At 39.0% G+C, this 17,094-nt stretch overlaps 1 protein-coding gene across 2 annotated transcripts in view; it reads left to right on the plus strand.

Annotated features, from left to right (window-relative positions):
* The window catches only part of LOC140952072 (protein HIRA-like), a 27,480-nt gene extending 16,200 nt beyond the window's left edge, over positions 1–11,280 (plus strand). For both annotated transcript variants that reach the window (XM_073401487.1, XM_073401488.1), the window contains exons 18-32: positions 929–957; positions 2,007–2,120; positions 2,282–2,345; positions 2,974–3,067; positions 3,479–3,541; positions 4,263–4,361; positions 4,811–4,869; positions 4,992–5,097; positions 5,892–6,014; positions 6,287–6,362; positions 6,906–6,993; positions 7,588–7,642; positions 8,486–8,534; positions 8,640–8,685; positions 10,258–11,280. In XM_073401487.1, the coding sequence (XP_073257588.1) occupies positions 929–957; positions 2,007–2,120; positions 2,282–2,345; positions 2,974–3,067; positions 3,479–3,541; positions 4,263–4,361; positions 4,811–4,869; positions 4,992–5,097; positions 5,892–6,014; positions 6,287–6,362; positions 6,906–6,993; positions 7,588–7,642; positions 8,486–8,534; positions 8,640–8,685; positions 10,258–10,328 (1,136 nt within the window). In that variant the 3' untranslated portion in view covers positions 10,329–11,280. The remainder of the gene's footprint in view (positions 1–928; positions 958–2,006; positions 2,121–2,281; positions 2,346–2,973; positions 3,068–3,478; positions 3,542–4,262; positions 4,362–4,810; positions 4,870–4,991; positions 5,098–5,891; positions 6,015–6,286; positions 6,363–6,905; positions 6,994–7,587; positions 7,643–8,485; positions 8,535–8,639; positions 8,686–10,257) is intronic.
* The last annotated feature ends 5,814 nt before the right edge of the window (positions 11,281–17,094 follow it).

A 17,094-nucleotide genomic window follows, 5' to 3' on the forward strand; every position in this document is an offset into this window, starting at 1 on the left:
CACGACTACAATGTGAAAATGCCTAATTTCACGTTTTGTAGAGGACGGGAACACAAGACAACAACTTTCTTTTACTTTTCCAGAGCTTTGATACAGTCCTTTAGAATTCAACTTCAAAAAAAATTGCCAACATTTGAAGAATTAAACGAGATACAATAATCTTCATAAAGTTTAAAGCAGCCAACAAGTCACGTTTTCGTAGCCGTCGCCTTCGACGGATCTTAAGCTCCCTAGTTACCATCTGTGGGCCCAAGAGGGTGGCGCGTTGTGGACGCTTCTGGAAATCACAGATATACAAGCCCCCATTTCCACTTGATAAGGCGGGGAGTACAGCGATCCTTCGCATTGAAACTAGGTTCTCCTTCAACTGTATTGGTCACTTAGCTCGTAAAAGCTTCAGCTTTTTAATTTTAGGTGATATTAGCCGCAAACAGAATGTGCACTTCTCAGATGTGGAAGTAAATTGAATCTATAACTTAAATGAAGCTTCTGTTTTCTCTGATCGGCCTGTGTACACACCACATATTTTGTATTTATTTTTTATACCCCTTGCTCCTGGACTGTTGAAAACTACTTTTCCGTAAGCGCTAGCACTGCCACTTTAGGGCGTGAGAAAGTCGGAATTCAAGGACAATAACTCCAGGAACAGAATCAAAAACAAAATTGAATTATCCTGGTAGTTTGAAACTAAAAATAAAAGTGCTGAACGATAAGAGCAGTTTGCCAGAAAGAATGTGGGTCACGCCATCCCAAGCGGAGCCTTTTGATATCTTTGTGGCTTGTTCTTAGATTTTCCTCACAAACACCAAACAAGTTTTTAAACTTTAAAAAGTCGTTTTGTCGGGTTGTTCCAGCTTTAGTATTCACCAATCCCCGTTATCATTAATTATTCTGTAAATTATTCATTTAACTTTTGTTGCTTGTTTAGGCTCGAAAGGATCCAGTAGCTCCAGCAGTGTGAGTTACTTTGTTCATTATTTTATTTGCTTCAAAATAAAGTAAATATTGGGCAATATAACTGGCTTTTGGAGCCGATAAATTGCTTTATCGAGTGAACAATTATTAGAGACCTTTAGATTAGACACCTTTGATGTGGGTGGCAAAACCCCCAACATCTCTGTCAGGAGCGTAGCGTCCATATACGCACATACGCTCATGCGTACAGCTGAAATGTGGAAAAAAACTAAATATATATTTTTTATTTCCTGAAAGCATTTTTATCATTTAATCAGGATGACGGATAATCTTTTTGCTACAAAAACACCTTATATTGGGGTGAAAGACGAAAAAATATACCCTTACTTACCCCTCACAGCATTTTCCTTCGTATTTATTCCCAAAATGACATTTCCGAAACACCGTAAATTTTAAAATTTTCTAGGGGAGAAGAGACCCCCTTGTTGGCGCTCTAACTTTTCTTCCAATGCGTACACCTTTAAAATCTCATGCTACGTCCCTGGCTATTCAACTCGTTTTCCAGCAATGTTGCAGGACAAGTTCCACTTTTTTTACCCGTTTTTCCATCCCTTAAGACGTGGACGACTACAAGGACGAGATTTTCTCAATACTATGTACTGCGCAAGCACAAACCAGCGTCATTTTGGCGGGAAAACATGATAGCTCTCGTCATTCTACTACGAGTTTTAACGAGAATGTCTTAGTGGCGGGAACAAGTTATCAAATGTCCGAAGTTTCATCCTTTTGCAAAACGGAGAGGGCTTAACCTTCTTCGATAAAAATAACCGTGCTAATTTTTCTGGAGAAAATAAGTACTAAAACATCTATATTTTAAGAGTATTCGAAAAAACTTGGAAGTTAAATTTTATAGTCATCATTGAGTCGTCCTCATCCTCGAATCTGAAGGTCTCTATTATTCTCTAGCTCAGTGGTTAGAGGAATCCAATTAGTGTCTGGGAGGTCGAGGGTTCAATTCCTAGTTCTTCTCTCCACACATATCATTCCATTTATTAACAACTTTATTGATGGAAAATCAATTGTGTTTAAAGTCCAAACAGCGCGAAGATAGAACAGATCAGGAGGAAACTACTGATGCTTCTTCGCACATTAGACATTCCGTTGCAATTCCTTATCCTGTACCACAGAAAAACCTTACAGTTCAGGTAAATAAAATCTCAATAATTGCGAACCAAGGTTTCGATGCCGTTAGATTTATCTTAAAAGTGGTTCCTTGAGTCACAAATGAGAACAATAAATAAATATAACATTTCTCCTTAATTTTTTTTTGGCCGTACTTAACGCATTTTTCCATACTTTATCATAGATCAAAGGTTCCGGCGGTGAACCCGGGTTAACCCTGGACTTAGAAAACAACCTGGCAAGCCAAGGTAAACACTGGCGTTTTTGTACTGACTTGATTCTATGCCGAGTCATCAAACGAGGTTAAGTGTTGTGCGCAGTCTAAGCAATGCGTACTAAAACCTATTTGTTGCAAATTTTCGATTATCCAAATTTCACAGTCGAATGTTACGTGTATCAGTCACAGATATCTCCTTTACCATGTTCTTAGTTAAATTTTTTTGTGTTGGTAAGACTCGCTAGGATAACCACAAAGCTGAAATGAACTCGACTCCGTAAGCCTGATAGCCGGATCGATTTTTTAAAAAATTGAGCGGAGGTATTGTGGTTGCAAGAGCAATGTCAGATGTTCCCAGTATTGTATGGTAATGTTCTTAGCAGTTTTAGAAACAGATAACCCATCTAAATAACCAGTGGCCAACGTCGCGATGCCGTGAACGTTATCTTGAGAGCTTGTAAAGCTTTGGTTACCTTGATGTAATTTCGAGGGTTTTGAAGGTATTTCCACATTTAACGTAACTTCCAAGAAACGAGGAAAGAAGTTTAATTTCTTGTGTTAGTGTTCGTTTGTTAATTTTTTTATTCGTAAACAAACACTACGCGTAGTCCCTCTTTCTGTCAGAAACAAGATGATCAATGAACCTGTGATTTTTATAGGACCGAGAGTACACGTACTGAAGTGCTCTACGGCTGGAAAGCCCCTGTGGGAGACTGTAGTTATGAGTCCTGGAATAGCATTAGCCGGAAATAGGTAGTGTATTGAACTATTTGAACTGTGCCTTAGTTTCATCACTTGTGGTGTTAGTTCCCTGCCTAACCCTTTTTAATCTTTTGTATGTTTTCCTGCCCTTTTTTACCGTTGCCTATTTTCCTGGCCTTTATTACCGTAATGGGGGGAAAGCTGGGGGGGGGGGGGGGGGGGGGGAAGGCTTATAACCTGACTAAGTGTTTCAAAACAAGCTACATAGAGGTGCTGAACAAAATACTTTTTGAATTTGATCGCTTTTTTAAGCCTCCTTCAAAACGTCGTAAAAAGTCGAATTCATTTCGGAATGGTCACCTGAGCTATTTAAAAATTCAAATGGGAACGATCACTTTTCTCGCGGTGCTAATAGTTTGGGAATTTCACAACTACTTTGTTTTTCGTCATCATCTTATTTAGACAAGTGATCTGCGTGGCTTGTGAGAACAGAAGTATCGACCTCTTTTCATCCTCTGGGCGGAAGTAAGTAGTGTTCATAACTATGTGCTTTCAAACGTGTGTCAAGTGGTTTGCAACAGATAGGGAGGTGAGTACCTATTGGGTTAAAGCGCCTTCCACATGGCGTTCGTTGGACTAAACACGCTGACGATAGCAGCTACATTCCGTTTTAGCTTTTTTGATGCTCTGGACGCACTTAAGAGTAGCGAATGGTGTTACTGACTAGCAACAAGTGGTTCATACCGCCATATTACCGCAAGTTCTTGATTTTAGGGTTTCATAGTGAGGTGAATTCAAAGTTTGAGTTTATAGGTCATTGGGTACTTACTTTTCATCCTCTTCAACTTACCAACACCTTTGGTTAGTTTTTGCAACAAGCAATGCGTGGAAAACAAACCCAAGCATTGAGAAAGGGGTGGAGTGGATGTGTTCGAGACAGTTATGTGATCTCAGTTGTACTCAGTGCTTACGCATTCCTTTGTTAGGGGGAATTGGTAGTACTTCCTCTCTTCTGATCAATTTTGAAGAAGGAGAACTCAATACCAGAAAGCTCAGAAAAACGTTCGAGCTCCAGTTGAGAATCGAACCCCCGACCCTCCGAGTTGTAGATTGGATGCTCTAATCACTGAGCTACTGGAAGTATTATAGAGGGCAGGGTCTTCACATTTAATTTATAAATCTAATTATAACTGCTAAGCTTTGCCAGGTAAAGAACTTAAAGTTGCCTTTATGTTTGTCAATGTAGAATCCTTCCGTCCATGGTCTTGGACTCGCCAGCCTCTATCCTACAGTGCAGCCGTCATAATGTCATGCTCGTCACTTCCGCTGGAGGGGTATATGTTTGGTGAGTACTAAACGAGGCTCTCTTATTGTTAAAAAGAACTAGCACTGAAAATGCGTTGGATAACTAATTTTGACAACGTTCTGTAAATCCTCAAAGCATACTTATATCAACGGAAACCTTTAAATAAGTCATCAGGTTTTGTGAATGTCGTGAAGGACGTTATCTGTTCCCAAGTTGCGTATGGTCAGAATGGCTAGCAACTTTTCTTCCGGTGTGGTGGGTTCGAATCCATCCGGGAGTCAGGATTTGGCTTTTTCCCATTCTCATGACGTCATGACCATTTCATATGTCTCGCTTTTTATATATATATATATTAAATTAATTTATTTTTTGTTTATTAAGGACGAACGCTATCTTGTCACGCTCAGTCAATCTAAATATGTGCAATTGTGTAAGCCGAACTTTGCTTAACCCGCGACAGTTTACTGAAATTAGTATTTCTTTCGCAGGGATACGAAACGAGTAATCGCGGTGTTGAAGAATGAGCCGGTCCTGCCACTTTTGTCGGGTAAGTCTGAAAATTCAACACCGCTTAGCATTAGTGTTAGCTAGAGCTTTTTTATTTTCTGGTTGACCATAAACAGCGCTCTCGTTTAACATTTGCTTATTCAATGTCTGTTCTCTTTGCAGGCCCTGATATCACGATAACCCGAGCCTCGATATCAGACCGAGGATTTCCTATAATAACTCTGTCTAATCACGCTTCTTATTCCTTCGACACGGCTGTCGGAGCCTGGTAAGAGAAGGAACTACATTGGCTTTTAGAATAGACTACCTCTTTTTATTCAGGAACGGGAAGGTAGAAGGGATCTTAAGAACCGACGACGACGACTGTGGCCAAAATGTCACTTAAAAAGTGAATTCGCCTTTTTTTTCAATCTTTATCGCCATTATTCCAACTCACATTAATACTTTGTCAAATGTAATTGAACTCTCCCCCAGTTAATTTCCTAACAACCGCATCCAAGTTCATAAAGAGAAAGAAAATTTCGATGTGATGTCGCTTGTTTACGTCCTCCTAAAACGTAAAATTAAGCATTTTCACATCGCAGTCGTGCAGTGACGGCAAAGAAATGTATATAAAAGTGTGATTCACGTTCAAGGTTGTTATTTTGAAAACCTGTTGCTTTTTGACGTTCTCGCTGCCGTCGCCGTCGTCGGATCGTAAAGTCCCCAATGTAAATCAAGTACACAACCGTGGCAGGGTTAGTTCAGTTGTTAGAGCGCGCCTCTCACAGGTAGAATAGGATGTGAAGGGTTCGATTCCCGGAGACGGCCCATTTTGTAGGATCTTGTAATAACTGAGGGGAAAAAGTACTGCTTTTGCCTCAGATCTTCGCGTGGCCAGGAATATCTCGCTGTGTTCAAGGGTTGACGTGACAGCATTTTTCTCATAGCGACTTGTTCTAAATTGTTGTTCTTATTAAAAGTCTAAGTACTTGTGTATGGCTGAGTCAACGGAGCAGACTACATGTGTAAAGTTTAAAAAAAAAGTTTCTCTTTTTTGATTTATTGATTATTTTTTTTCAGGGTTCAGCTGATTTACTCTGATGATCTCTTAGCTATCAACTCCGACCACCAATCTGTAGCACCGTCCCAGGATCCCCTGCAGACCAAGGGACCTCTTGTGCAGCTTCAAGGACAAAGTTCAAGGTGAGAAGAAAAAAAATTGTTGCTGAATTTGCTGTCCAGCCTTACTTTCGGCTTTGCCAGAGTTGATTAATATAGTAATCTTTCCTTCAAGATGTCTTTCGGATAGACTGCGATCAGTCTCTCTTTTGATCGAAAAGTGTGCGAGCGGCGAAACAGCGAGTTATGCGGACTCGCATTATCGCGCGCGAGAGAGACTGCTAGCAGTCTACTTTTGGGAAATGTAAGAAAGTCATTGCTTTGGTTGAGTACTGTGCAATTTGAACATTTCGCAGGTTTGGGCGTCAGTCTTCAAGGCTTTTCCGCTCTAATCCAAGCAGACAACAGTCCTCTACAGCAGTTCACATAGAGGTAGGTTACTTGTCAAAAGCCATGCATTAGTAGCAATTTTCTTTGGAGCTGCAGTCAGGTGTATTGCGGTTTCTTACAGTGGCTACCGTCTGCGAATGTTAAAAAGTCTGTTATCCTTCGCCTAGGTGGATAATAGTCTGCTCAATCTGCATAATTCTTCACATCATGCTCAGCCTCTTTCAGTAGTTACTTATTATATATTAAGCAGCCGCCTAGGAAAAACGGTCAGTTACACACACAAACGCACCCATGTTTGTGGTTGACCAAACTACCCAGCTGTACGTTCCCAACACCTATCGAAAATAGCGTGAGTTTTTCACGTCCCACAAGAATCAGTGAAGACCTGTGAGACGAGGCCTACGGTTTTTCGCTGAAAGGCTCCTACTGAGATAAGCTTTTCCTCTGAACTCAAAAACAAAGGGTACTTTTGCTGGCGAGACACAGGCGTTAATGTTGGCTGAGAAAAAGTTATTAAGTCGCGTAATCATACCAAAACAGTGTGCGATCTTTTCCTTGATTTCTTTATTTTGTCTCTTCTTATAGAACCAGCTGTCATCTTGCGTTGCACTGGGATCTGGAAAAGAGTATTGCTTCTGGCTCACCACTTACGTACGATATCTCTCTCAAGCAGGTTAATACGTTTTCCTTTCCGAAAATACGTTTATCGAAGATAAGGTCTCCACTTCGATGCTATGATAATGGTATGGGTACAAGAAAAAAGAGTAGATTGAGTTTTGATAGTCAAGAAAGTAAAGTATTTGAAAGGTCTTATTTTCGTTGCCAGGAATGAGTATTCTAATAGATCGCCAAGATTTTGATAGAAACTTTTTAAATATTTATGAAGGGACGCAAGTCGAAGAGGTTAGGATTTGCGCCAAATGGGTTTTTAATGGGACTTGTGGGCTGAACCAGGCTGGAGAGTACTTAACCTGGTCTAGGTTCCTAGTTAGTCGAGATAAGCGTAAAAAAGCGAGTGAAAAGAAAGGTTAAGACTCGGGAGAGAGAGAGCTTGCTCGCAGAATATAGCAGGAACTACGATGTAGTGCAGTTTTGTTTAAAGCTCTCCTGAATCTTCTCTCTAGAAACCTTTTGGCAGTCTTGAAGTTCTACAAGTCACGCAATGTTTATAGCGTGGCGTGACGTCCTAACCTTTGTTGATTTGTCTGTCAGTGTTTTAGTTATGTAAGAGACATGTTAACTTCATGCCTTATTTTGTCTCATGTAGGGTTCGAATCACGGTTACGTGAAGTTTGTGAGGAGCTTCTTGGACCACCGCACAGGTATCGTGTTTCTCCTCAATTATTTTTTTCTGCCTTGGGCTTTGTTGCTTCCTCATGAGAATAATTTCATCGGGATTTGTATTGTGTTCTACGTTGAAAATGGGAACTCCAACTAAACTCAAGCAGAATTTTAGCTAGACTGTAAGAAGTGGAGCCATTCAACTGTTTACTCCGTCTAATTGCAGCACTTCAAGTCGTTCAAAATTTGCTTTCATTCTAGACGCTTTCTTGCAGCTGCAAGACTATTGTTTTTTTTTCGGGCTTTCTTTTTTGAGGACGCTGAGGAGGAGGGGGGGGGGGGGGGGGTTTACAAGTTAATTACAAGAAAAAACTCCCATGACGTAAGCATCGCAGTATCTCCGGATAGAGAAGAGAAGTGTGACATCACAAAAGTTCAAATTTGTGGAATTATGGGATTAGATGAAAAAAGCCCCCTTTCCGAAAATCAGCCTTTTAGTGCACTGAAATTGGCGGGGAGATAATTACAAGCACCTTTTATGCTCTGAGGACTCCACACAAATCCTTCTAAATTTGGCTGGGGTCGAAACGTGACGCTCCGGGCTTATTTTTGAAGGATTTATAATAATGGAGTCATTGGAGCATACAAAGCTTATATCTCCCCAGCAATTTCCACTAAGAGGCTGATTTTTGGCAGGTGAACATTTTTCATCGTGTTCTTTCTGGATATGCCAACATATTCCATAATTTCACAATTTTTTGTGACGTCATCACTTCTCTTGTCTATTGCTTTACATGATACTGGTTGATTGATCGTTCCATCTGCTCAGGTGTTGCTAACATTGTATTACTGAGGAAGATGGTATATTTTCACTCCCTTTACAGATCTGTTGGACCCCAGGACAAAAGCACAAACTGGAACCCCTCCATTCTGGTGAATAAAAAATTTCGAAAAATGAAAATAAAAATTATCTTTCATTGCTCTGTTGATAAAACTGTTAAGCGAAAGTACTTACCTTGTAATGTATTTACATTTTAGGGCTACCAGAAAAGGAACCTTCTTCGCGAACTTTTACCTCATATTGGTATGTATTATTGATGTTTTTCAGGTTTATTGTATTATTGGTTTCTTCTGAGTGTTCACTTTCATGAGGTATTACTTTAGTAGCAGCTAAACACCTTTATTTATACAAATGTTCGTTTCTAAACTGTCCTTCGTTTTGTGATAAGGGTGAGTTTTCCAAGCTTTTGCGTGACGTGGCATTTAGATGGCGGCCGGGAAAGCTCTCAAGTAGATTATAAGCGTTACCGTTTTTTGAGATTTTGCGTTCGTAACATTTCTTGTCTCAGCACAGACGGCCCAGATCGTTGGAATTTGAATTTTATAAGAAAATGTATGAAAATAAACAAAATACGATCTAAATTACAATTTTTGAAAGAATTCGCAACAAAAATGACTCAACTTGTATTTGTGTTTTGTGTTTACTGTCTGTTCACTTTTGGAGTTATTTGGACGCCGTTTTATCGAGTTTTGTCAGTACAACTCGTGGATAAAAAGGCTGCCAATATCTCATTGAAAATGTTGAAAATACCATTACCGAGCCTCTAGATTTCAAATTTTTTTAGGGGAGGATGGCCCAGATCCCCCCCCCCCCCCCCCCCCCCCAACAAACTCGTGTCTCCGGCGGGAGTTTTTAAGCGCAACCTCCCCTCCCTCCAGGTGAAATTGCTCTCTGCCGTTCGTGGTCTCGCATATGATATTTTAGAATTTGTTCATGGTTTGTGTGTGTATATCGAGTTATGGATGCACGCGGGAAGTTTGGAGAGCACGAAAGATGCGTAAGAGTTGCTCAAGGCGGAGCAACTCTCCCGACCCAGCTGACTGCACCCGGGTCTCCGTGGATGACGAATCTATGCCAAATTGTCGTTGTTGATTTTAGTTCTTTTTTTATTTGAAAATATCCCGAGGCAAACTTTTAAACGAATTCTAGCTTCTGCCCAACCTGGCGGCTTTTGTTTGAGTCTAGCGAGCAGCAGACCTATTTCACTCAGATAGGCTCGCCAGATCTTACTAGGACATTTTTGCCTTAAAAGCTCTGTTGACCATTACCTCGCGGGCTCAAAAAAGTGCTCTCTGTTTGCAAGCCTTCGCAACCTTTGCAATTTCTTTGGCCTGTTTTCTCAGTTCGAACTTGGTAACATGCATTCTGTGATTTCATGGGCAGTCTGTTCTCAAGCGTGAGAAATCGAGAAAAGGGCTTGTCGGAGCAAAATCTTGGCGTCGAATAGCATCTTGACGTCTCGATGCCATCATGGTGAGCGTTTTTCGTACCGTTCCTCATGTCAGCGTAAACGTAGCTTATACCATCAAATGTCGAATGATATGCGAGTGCAGAATGATATTCAGACACCCGACACTAGACCCAGCCGTACCGAATGTTACTTACATTTTATTTGAACTTCTCAAAGTCAGCGCGCGCATGTAACGTTACGTCGTTGTTTTGACGTTACATTGCGCTTAAGCATCTGCTCGCAGCACTTAACCTTCCTTTAAGAAAAACTAGACTATAGACGCTATAGTAAGTCGTAGCCTTTTAATTTGAATCCACTTTCTGTGGAGAGATTTACATGTGATTTGTTATCATATCTCGTTTCAGGGACAAACATACGTCTACAGAGGCTTTTTACAGAGTTTAGAGAGCAGCTAGATGCGCTAAATGTGCGGTAACATATTTTTTGGAGAGACCGTGAGGCGTTACTCAGAAATAGAATGTACTGACTATAAAATGTCTTGACCTTTGGTGTATGCCGTAACTAATGGTGTATTGCGTGACTCATTGAGTACATGCTCAGCGTGACCTATATTTGACCTGCGGAGAGTGCTGGTGCTACCTGTTATGTACATCTCAAATTATGGTGTAAAACGTTAGACACGGTAATGCATTCTTGGTCGAAGCAGATTGTGAAACACTTTTTAGAGACATAGCCTACTACAAGAAAGTTGCTGTTTGGCGTGGCCAACAATGTGATAGAGTATTGCGTGATCTATCGCTCAGAACTCCCACGTGACCGTTATTGTACTTGTGGTGTACACCGGAGCTACCTCTGATGCATAACCTGAATGTAACGGGAGACGCAAGACCTGCTGTATGGAGACAGCCACGGATTTGAACCAAAATTGTACGCATGCGTTACGCCAGTTGGTTTGTTATTTGGTGTCTTACTATATTAAGCCGCGTGGTTCTTTAAGGCTCGTGTACAGAAGAGATAGCAAGTTACTCTTATAAAAGAAACGCTGTTGGCCTTTGTGCATTATTGCAACCATGGTTGAATGCCTAGTGACTTTTCGCGGCACTGTAATGAAAATCTTGCAACAAACCATTCCGGTCTACCAATGGCTGTGATAAAATGCGAGAATGATATAAAGATATCGTGAGACTTGTTCTTAAGCATATTACTTGTGCCCACAAGTGATGAAAAGCCTACAAAAACTCAGCGTAGTAAATGTTTCCCGTCACTGTTGAGGGTGTCAAACTTTGCAAGCCTTAAAGGCCACTTTAACCGAACTTTGTTTAAGAAATGTACATACACGCGGAAAACATCGTGTTCGAGACTAAGATTTAGAAGATTTGTCTGCTTTAGTCGCAACTTTATTTGCTCAAAATAAAAGTGGCGTCTCATGGTTTTTGTACCCAACTTGTCTTTGCAACGTTTGCATTGGAATTGGGCTGGTTTCACTCTCTCTTTCAAAGTGAGAAACTGCAGCAATTGTTGTGATTATCACTGAGCTTTCTCTTCGGTTGTCTATTTACTGTAAGGCAAGTTTCCAAGGTTGATGATTTGATTTGATGAAAGATAGAGGCACATCAGTCAAACTGTTAGATATCAGCTGACGGCTTAGTTAGAATTAAAAGGGCGACTCGCAAGGAAGTGAGCGCAGTTAGGGGGTGCTTAGGTTACCTTTACTCTCGAAATGCGGAGGTTTTCTGGTTTGGTGACGAATCCTAAACATTTTGGCACCAGACTCTTTTGCCGTTTTCGCAAATTGGTTAATCCGAAATTTTAAAAAACCCTCACAGTTTGGGCGCATTTCCTGAGATTTTGAACCCAGCATCTATGGCGGATACAATGCATCCTAGTGAATGTTGTTGTGTGAAAGACCTGCGTATCCGAATACCCTAAATCAAGAGACTATAAAGGGGACAGAGAGGGCATCCCCCATATACACCCTATTCCATAGGTAATTCGTCTCGAGTTATTTTTAACACCACAGATCTCAAGGGGGATTAGACAACAGCCAATCACATAGCGCGAATGTGTTCCGCGTGAATGACCCACGCTGACAGCCACGCGTCCTTCACGAAATGACGCAGAACAAAATGGGGGAAGACGCGGAGAGCGATTTTGCTATTCCTTTTGTCGACGAAAACGACTACAGCGAGATTTCTGCGAAAGCTGTGTCAGCGAAACCGAAATTAAAAAAGAATCGCCCTTCCTCTCTTGTATAGAGCTAACATTAGAGCAGGGAAATCCTTAACACACTGAATATTCTCTCAGGATCATTTATAATTTACAGTTTGAAGAGAGCAATTTCTGGTTTAATGTTTATTTTTTTCAGTCTTTATAGCGATTATTCCTACCCACTTACTTTGTCAATTGTAGGCGAACCCTCCTAAAGCTGAATTTCAAGGGACCATATTCTAGCTCAGAAAGAGAAATAAAATTTCGTCGTTGCTTATTTACGTCCTCCATAAAACGCGAAATTAGGCATTTTCACGTCGTAGTCGTGCAAAAACGGGAAAGAAATGAACAAAAAAGTGTGTTGCACGTGCGAAGTTGTTGTTTTGCTAATTAAACCTATTGTTTCTTTTTGACGTTCTAGTTGTCGTCCGCGTCGTTGGATCTTAAACTCCTTAAATTGTACAAACGACCAGTTTCAATAGACCGGCGAAATTTCTCATTTTATTAAAGCACTGAGGTTACGACAACTTCGAGTTAAACTGATTTCACGGGTTGTCAAAGAGTCCAGCGATTCCTTTTTCCCAGGTGAGCGCCGACTCATTTCGCTTCAATATTCAGGAATGCTCTCGATCTTTTTACGCTTTCATTGCCTCTCGCCCGACATGTTTTGCACGGCGTTTGGTCATGCGAAACCTCCACGAAACATCCACGCCTCGCGCGAGGTAACTTTATCCCGATTCTAAAAATAACTCGAGACGAATTACCTATGGAATAGGGTGTATATGGGGGATGCCCTCTCTGTCCCCTTTATAGTCTCTTGCCTAAATATAATAAATCCGGAAAGACTTATCAGTCCGGAAAAATTTCCTCTATTGTAAACGTAGGTTTATAAAACGTTGTCCTTTTTACGTCTGGTTTTTGGCACATCTAATTTCATTATTGATCCTTAAAGCGCAAAGTTGAGCATGAGTATTTCCTTGTGTCTAGCAAACTAAGACTGCACGAAGGAAAGTGTGCTGTCCACCAATCTTGCCGTTTGAATATGGACTTTAACTTGGCTGGCCTTTATGCGTTCCACTCATATCTTACGTGCTAGAATACATTTATCTTTAACGAAACTCTCTCTTTCTCTCTGCGTCCGTTAATAATAATAATGATAAAGAAAAGGTTGGAGAAATATATCCAACAGATCCCGGAAAGAATCAAAATCATGAACTGCAGAAGATCACACTTCTTGGCACATCTCATATCCTAAGAAATGGACTCTATACCCAACAGACTTCTACCTCGTTCTAACTCCAGTCCCTATGAATGGGCTCGGCTATTATGTTGTGTTGTGGCACAAAGTTAAAGGAAATAGTCATAATAATAATAATAATAATAATAATAATAATAATAATAATAATAATAATAATAATAATAATAATGATAATAATGATAATAATAATAATAATAATAATAATAATAACAATAACAATGATACAATCCACCTTAAGTTCACTTTGTCTTATTTGTCGGAAAGTTGCGTTGAATTTCGTGCCATTTTCTCGCAAGCAGTGAAAAAAGCAAGGCTTACTGTAAAGCTATGAGAATATATTTTCGTCCAAAATCGTCTGGAACGGCCTGACTTCTTCAGGGAATAACTAACTAATGAAAAGGTCGTTACAATTTGAAAACCAAGAAACAAAAGGATCATATATGATGACCTGACATAGGATATCCTTAAACCATTTCTTCAGACACCAGAGTATTCTTCCGGAAGCAGCTCTTAAAGTCCCTCAGAAATATTGAGATTCAAGGGAAAGTCGTTGTAATCGCATTCGTCACCAGTATAATTTTCTGATTCAACAAAATATTCAGACGTTTTTTTTTGTTTCTCAATTTTTGTAATATTTTATATTTGATGTTCCTCTCCCAGAGAAATGCCTGCTGAAAATGCAAGTTTTAGTTTTAACAATTTTTGGATTAATCATTGAGCTCCTCGGATTTTGCTTATAAATAAGCAAACGAAATGTTGTTGTGAATAAAATAGGGGTTTATATTCTCTCAAATTCAACATATCATCATCTCTTGAAATGATTTGAAATCTTTCACTTTATTTTCAGCATTCACGATTTTCATTACTATTTTTTTCCTATTCTCAATTTTGTTAATCCGCGCATCGTATCTTTTGTACAAAGTAATTGAACAAACAAGTAATGATTTTATGAGGTGGGAAAAACTTGAAATAACACATCTGACACCTCGTAAATTTCCGTAAGTTCCATTAGCTATATTTTGTTTATTTCGTCTACTTCTGCCCTTTTTTCGTTTATGTGAGATATATATCACAACACCCTCTAAAGTATTCGTGTCATTTTTAGTTAACCTAAACTTTATTTGGTAAGAAATTATTTTGAAAATAGAATATTTTATTACTTGCTTAAAGAGCCGTATCTTTTTTCAGACTACGTTTTTATCTCTGTGAGAAAAACAACTGACTCGATTCAGTTTTTTTAATTTTCTAATGCATTTGTCAGGCCTATAAAATTTTCCAAGTTAAATCATATGTTCTACAATTACAGAAAGAAGTAATTGGAATTCTTTTTCATAATCCGCCAAAATCGCTTTTATTTTAATGGTTTCATTTTTCAAGGAAAGAATTTCACCCCGTCTTTACTGAGCTGGTATTAAATCCATGCATTTTTAATCCCGTTAAAAGACAGCCTATTTGTACATCAAAAATGTGATCGAAAGTATTCAGTTTTTCGGTGAAATAAGTACTCTCAGTTTAGGTGTTTTATTTATTTATTTCGGCTCAGTTCTAAATAACCCACAAATTACAATCCTTTATTCCGTCTCATGGTGTAAAACAATTGGGAGACCTTACATGATATTTTCCATGCAAACAACTTTAATAGCTAATGATATTGTGCATGCTCTAGCTATTTTTACAGATCAACAAAATATTTGTCAGCACAGAAGCTATGTCTGGTCAAGCACAATTTCGTTGCTGTAGTTTGAACGCTATTATTAAAAAAAATGGAATGAAATCTGAAAACATTTTGTATTTGCAAAAAAAGGTCAAGAGCTTTTGTTTGAGTTTATTACAACATGACACTTATCAACATTTTTAGAGTCCACACTAAGAGGACATGTTGTCAAATCGTTGCCCAATTGAGTCTTAGTAGCTTTGCATTAAATAGAAACTTTGTTAAATACTGTCCTTATTTCCGTATCCTCAGAATAAAAAGCGCCGATTTTGTGTGTTCGAAGACGTCAGAAGAGGCTAATATTTTGGTTCTAGGCTTTTAATCTGAAGCCTTGTTTAAGGCGAAATCGTTCAGATTTCAATTCCTAAAATTTTCTTCTCCTAGAACGATATGCATTTTGCGTTGTGTTATTTGGAGGTCAGGGGTTACACATCTGTAACAAACATTTGACTATTTTGTTAGAATTTTTTATACTTGAGCTAGAAAAACAGCTGTTTCAGTTGTTTACATTTTATACCGCCCAAGGGGACTGAACGTTTACTAAAATCAATTTGTTGCTTCGAATTCTACTCCGTGTAATACACGAAAACAGAGAGTAATAACTGATTTTAAAAACTTAATCTGTGTCTTAGGCGCAAGAAAAATAATGTGTTTTTGCTAGATAAGTACAGCGTTTGATTTGTACTGTACAATTAGCGAAGCTTCCAGCACGAACTCGCAACAGTTTTGTCGGAATATAATGACTCCACATTAATATAATTCTTTGTAATTCTAGAATTAATTTAATGTGGAGTCGCTTTCTCTCCTTTTTATTAGTTAGGCGAACTTTAAAAACGCCATTTCGAACGAAGAAGCTAGGGTATATCTTATCTTAAGTTTTTGCGATAGAGATCCATTGTGATCAGTGGCTGTGATAAGGTCATGGTCCAAAAACAAAAATCTTTTCTAGCGTCAACTTAACAAAAAATCACAAAACCTTTTTATTGGTGAAGCCCGAGATTATGTCCTAGAGTATTTTGGCTACCACAGTTCGGTTTCTTTTGGCCAAAGGATATTTGCTTTAGAAACTAGTTTTTGTAGAATTTATGTCTCCGAAATCATGATTAGCTTAAAACAGTGAAATACTGACAAAATTGACGTGGCCAGTGCATGTGATTGTTTTTTGTTCCCCTTTTAATTGTAATTTTGACGATTTGCGGAGGTGTAGTTTGTTGGGTATTGTCGGCCTACAAATCGGAATCTTGATGAAAATTTACTTTTACTGAGTTATTTCAACCTTCAAAATGCACTTCTTCATGCTTGTGAAGAAAGATAGAAGGATCGATTTTTACAATGAAAGTTTTCTTGCGCCAAAAGACTAAAGAATGGAAATTGTGCCCTCATAATCAGATTCCCCGCCCAAACATCGGCGCTTGCAATATAATAGCATTACTTTTCACTATTAACACTGCACTCGGAGTTCTTTTTCTTCTTCATCATATCATCTGTGTATAAATACCAAAACTTAGTATTTATACCCGTTTTTTACGCTACAATTGAAGTTTCGAAGTAGATCTTATAGATACTGGACTTAAGTAGTTAAGAAAGTGCAGTTACTTGAAAACGCAAGAAAATTCCGGATGATATGGGAATTTGCAGGTGCTGGGAAAACTACTTCTTCTACAGCACTGAAAGAGCAAACACTGTTCTCCCTGAGACAAGAAAAAATTTGCATAATAATGGTTATCATCAGCAAATGATGTCCGCAGTCGAACAGAACACTTTTTAAGTTTAAGTAATATTCCGGATCTCAGCTGCGAATTCGCTTTTCGCCGAAGATATATTTATTTTCTCAAAACTCCATCGTGGTTTTTCTCTTGGAAATGGAGATTTGATGTGTTTAATGGCGTGTTATTTTGAATGTTTTGACTTTCGCTTGAGTGTTTTATCCTTTTCATAAATATAAAATAAAAACAAGAATCTTTAACTAGTTGTGTTGGCCGGTAATACTCGGAAAATCCCACCATGTTCTACAACTTCAATTCTAAGAGTGCCATATTTACGCCGTGATTTTCAGCAACG

The sequence above is a fragment of the Porites lutea genome, chromosome 11 (assembly GCF_958299795.1).
Source record: "Porites lutea chromosome 11, jaPorLute2.1, whole genome shotgun sequence".
NCBI classification, from domain to species: domain Eukaryota; kingdom Metazoa; phylum Cnidaria; class Anthozoa; order Scleractinia; family Poritidae; genus Porites; species Porites lutea.